The following is a 4,249-nucleotide window of genomic DNA, read 5'->3' on the forward strand; positions in this document are numbered from 1 at the left end:
AAAATAAATACCCTTCACATTGCACAAGGTAATAAATAAATACATAAATAAATAGTCTCAATAGAATAAAAATGAGAATAATCACAGAAGGACAAATGGGGGCAGCACATTTCAGGAATTAGATAATTAACAATTAATCTGACTCCACAGGAGAAAATGAAATTCTTCCAGTCCCAGACTGTGCGAGAGACATCCAAGAAACTTCGGACAATCGGCGGTCACTGACGTTCCGAGGCTCCAGAGAGGGAGCTGAGCTTCGGACTTCAGACGTTAGGGCTCTATGTGTTCTTACAATTGAGAGAGTCTCTAATGGCAGACAGATATTCCTTCAATTTCACCCGGAAGTCACCCAAGTTATCCTTCTCAATAAGGATTGGCTCTTCCTGTGAAGAAACCAAGAAGGTGGCATTAGATGGAGCCAGGTTGGAAGGTGGATGACAGGCTGGGGTCAGGTCGTAACTGAGGGCATCACCTGCAGGGACATCTAGGGGGCAACTTACCGTGGACATGGTTGTGGGCAGGATTGACTGGATTTCCTGTGGGAAGAGACCGAAGCAGACAGTCAGAGACTTGCCTGGAAAAGGAGCAGGACCTGCTACCCTCCTCCCCAGAGGCAGGGCAGGGCCAAGGCAGGGATCCCAAAACCCTTGACAGCTTCACATACCTTAAGATTTTTCGTGATTTTCGAATCCTCTCCAAGGGAATTTGTGGCAAATGTCAGGAATTCTTCCAGGTTTGGCCTCCGGAGGCTTATTTTCTAAGGGGACAAAGAATTCATGTAAGTGGGGAAAGGTTGGAAAGTGTCCTTCCCATGGCTGGGCTGAAGTCATCCCCACAGTTTTCCAAGCGTGCTTTCAGGGACTTCCCTGGACAATCCCCTCCTTGTCCACTTCTTGCCCCAGGTGGGTCCCTGAACTGCTCCGAAGGGCACAGGCCTAGAGGTGAGTGCACACCCCAGGCAAGCCTTATGTCACCCACATCCCGAGCCCCTGGCTCCTGTGAGCTGCATGAAGGGCCTGGGTGGATCTTTCTGCACTTGGGGAGAAAAAATTTCCCAAAACAGTCTCTAAAAAGGCAAAGGGTTGGCCAAGGGAAATATTTGCAGCAAGAGGCCTTGACTGAATTAAGGGCCCCTAGAAATCAGGAAGACAGACACAGAGGCCCCAGCAAGGAAACGGGTGCAGTGTGTGAACTGTGAGTGCCTAAGAGAGGGGGAATACAAATGGCCAGTAAACTCAGGAGAGATTCCACCTCTTGTTTTACCCAAATAATGCCATGCAAGCAAAGGTGAGATAACCACTTTAGGAAAAATAACTATAAATGACGATAACTAGGGCTGATCAGAGTTGAAAATACAATTATTCAAGGAAAAGGAGGGAAGCAAGCATGATCCTGAAGGATATTTTAGTCTGCCAGCCCAGAGGATGCTCCACTGAAAACTGAGCTTAAGGCCTTTGATATTGTTCACCTAGAACTGCCTTTTCATTTTGTAATTTAAAAAAATCATTTTCATTATTATAGCCATGACTGGGGAAATGTATTGAGCAGCTGCTAAGCACCAGACACTGGTCTGGGAACTTGACGCACAGTGTGCATTTAATCCTCACAACAACCCCACTGAGACAGGTGCTGTTAACCCTATTTACAGATGAAAACACCGAAGCTAGTCAAGGTGAAGTGACATGGCTGAGGTCACCCAGGCAGGAGGTGAATGGGGACCCACCCAAGTGCACCCATGTGTGGGGCTGAACTCTTACCATCAGCCTCCTCTTTTCGTTTGAGTTCAAGAAGTCCTGTAGGGGCAGAGGGAGAGAACCCATGAGTCCTGTTGGCCTGAGGCACCTGCCAGCCCTTCCCTACCCCTTGCCAACCTTATCCCAGCTACTCACTTCTGAAGCCACAGGTAGCTTGTCTAGCTCAGTTATAATTTCCCGGATCAGGCTGAGTACATAGCACTGTTGGGTGTCTGGTGTCTTGTTCGGTGCCCCTTGTGCTTGAGGGGCATGGAGTGCGAGCAGGAACAGGAGCCAATGCAGGATGGGGAGGCTGCTCATGTTTGGGCTGGCAGGATGGATTCTGTCTTGTCCGGGTCCTTCGTGGCGTTATGAAGTGTCTGAGACAGCCGCCGTCTTTTATGCAGCGGGCCCATGCCGCGGGCGAGGGGGTGTGTGGCGGGCGAGCTTCGGAAGAATCTTTATCTGACATGTAACCTCCATAGCAAACCACAGACTTATTCATCACTTTTTAGTACTCAAAATCAGTGAAACTTGGAAAAAAAATTACTCACAGGGTATCTCCTCATCTTGCCAAGGAGGCTAAGAGACAGGCAGGTCACTGGGCAGAGTGGGGACAGGTAAAAGGACCTCTCTGACAGGGGAGCAGCCCCCTGACTCTGAGCTCCCTTGAGCCTCCTGCCCAGTGGGACCTGGTCCTGCCATCCCCTGGACAGCCCTGACCCTCTGCTGCCCTCCTCACCTGGCACTGCCTGGTTCTGCATGGGTGGCCAGGTGAAGGCCCAGTGGAACAGGCAAGAGTTTGTCTGGCAGCCGGTCACATGGCTAACCATCCACCTGTGGGCCCGTCCACTGAGAGCACATCTCTTGATACCCACTCCTAGCGCTGAATTACTGGTGTTAAAGCCCCCAGTGGTTTGCCTCCCGGGCTTTGGGCAGCTTCTCCTCTACACTCTCTGTTCCTGGTGGGTGGCAGATGGAGCTCAGGCACCAGACGCCCATTCTCTTATTGGTGTGATAACAGCACAGCCCAACTCTGCCCTGTGCTGTGGGATGTTAGCCCCTGGTGGAGGCCTGGCTGCAGGCCCTGGGCAGTCCCTCTGGTAGCACAGAGGAGCTGGGCTCAGGGACCCGTTGATGGGGGCCCTTGAGGAAGATGTCACTGGGAAGTAGGAGGAGGGGGCTGGCCTGGGGAGGTTTAGCTGGTGCGATTGACAAGGTCTGAAGGGCGAGGGAAAGGAAGAGAGGTTTCATGCTGGGCCTCTAGTGATGGGGTCCAGTGACCAAAGGAGAGAGTTGTGTCTCAGGGGTCTGGATCCCAGTCTGTGCTGAAGTGTGATTTGGCAGATGCAGGCCAGAAGGAAGGGTTTGCTGAACAGGGCAGAGGGCAGGGATAGACCACGGGGGAGTCCACAAAGAACCAGAGAAGCAGCAGCCAGATGGGAAGCAGGCAAACTAGGAAGGTGAGGGGCCTAGAGGGCAGCCACTGAAGGAAGAGGTAAACTGCTGCCCCATGGGGCATGTCAGGCCCTGACACAGGCCCAGGACAGGGGGTGTTGGTAAAGGGATAAGTGTAACAGGGACGTGGGGAAGAGTTCTTTGAGATGATTGGGGCTGTGGCAGCGGGGGAGAAGAGAGACAGGATGGAAATGCCAGGGGCTGGGGTGCAGTGTGATGTGATCCTTGTGGGGAGATGAAGCATAGGAGGTGATGCTGAGGTGGGGGATTTGGGTGTTTCAGGCTTCTGAGCAGAAGGAGATCTGGTGAAGACAAGGACCAAGATGTGGTTGCAGCAGAGGCAGGTGAAGAGGCTGTGATGCAAGGAAATGTCATGAGAATAATGCCTGTGGCCGATATACGTGGCTCCTAGCTCAGCCCTTGGATCAGGGCCCAGAGCATCCTCAAAAAGCAAGGGGAGTGTCTCAAAGGCATGAGTGAAATGAGGCAACAGAAACAAGTAGGGAGCCTTAGGACTGGGTACCCACTAAGAACAATTCATTCAACAAATTTTTACGAAGCACTTGCTTTGTGCAGGCACTGTGACTAAAGCAGACACAGTTCCTCTCCTTAAGAGATGCACCATCTTGTGGGCAGAGATAGATATAAAGCCCTCCTGCTCAGCTTGGACCTCGGACCTGCAGCTTCACCATCAGCTGGGGGCTTGTGTGAAGTGCAGGTCCTCAGACTTCACCCCAGACTTTCTGATTCAAAAATTGCCTTTTGACCAGGTCCTCGGGTGATTCACATGACATTTAAGAAGCTCTGATTTAATTGCCAAGATATAGAAGCAACCTAATTGTCCATCAACAGATGAATGGATAAAGAAAATGTGGTACATATATATACCCAGTGGAATGTTACTCAGCCACAAAAAAGAATGACATTTTGCCATTTGCAACAGTATGGATGGACATGGAGGGCATTATGCTACGTGAAATAAGTCAGAGAAAGATATACTGTATCGTATTACTCATATGTGGAATCTAAAAAAATACAACAAACTAGTGAATATAACA

General features: G+C 50.6%; 1 protein-coding gene across 1 annotated transcript; it reads right to left on the reverse strand.

Annotated features, from left to right (window-relative positions):
- Positions 1-278: 278 nt before the first annotated feature.
- On the reverse strand, positions 279-2,054 carry IL3 (interleukin 3; the record flags this gene model as incomplete). The annotated part of the gene is made up of 4 exons (XM_079701561.1): positions 279-536; positions 665-757; positions 1,758-1,793; positions 1,890-2,054. 4 exons carry the CDS (start codon positions 2,052-2,054, stop codon positions 279-281), a joined length of 552 nt encoding a protein of 183 aa, XP_079557687.1.
- Positions 2,055-4,249: the final 2,195 nt, after the last annotated feature.

Source organism: Hyperoodon ampullatus (assembly GCF_949752795.1).
Source record: "Hyperoodon ampullatus genome assembly, chromosome: 4".
NCBI classification, from domain to species: Eukaryota; Metazoa; Chordata; class Mammalia; order Artiodactyla; family Ziphiidae; genus Hyperoodon; species Hyperoodon ampullatus.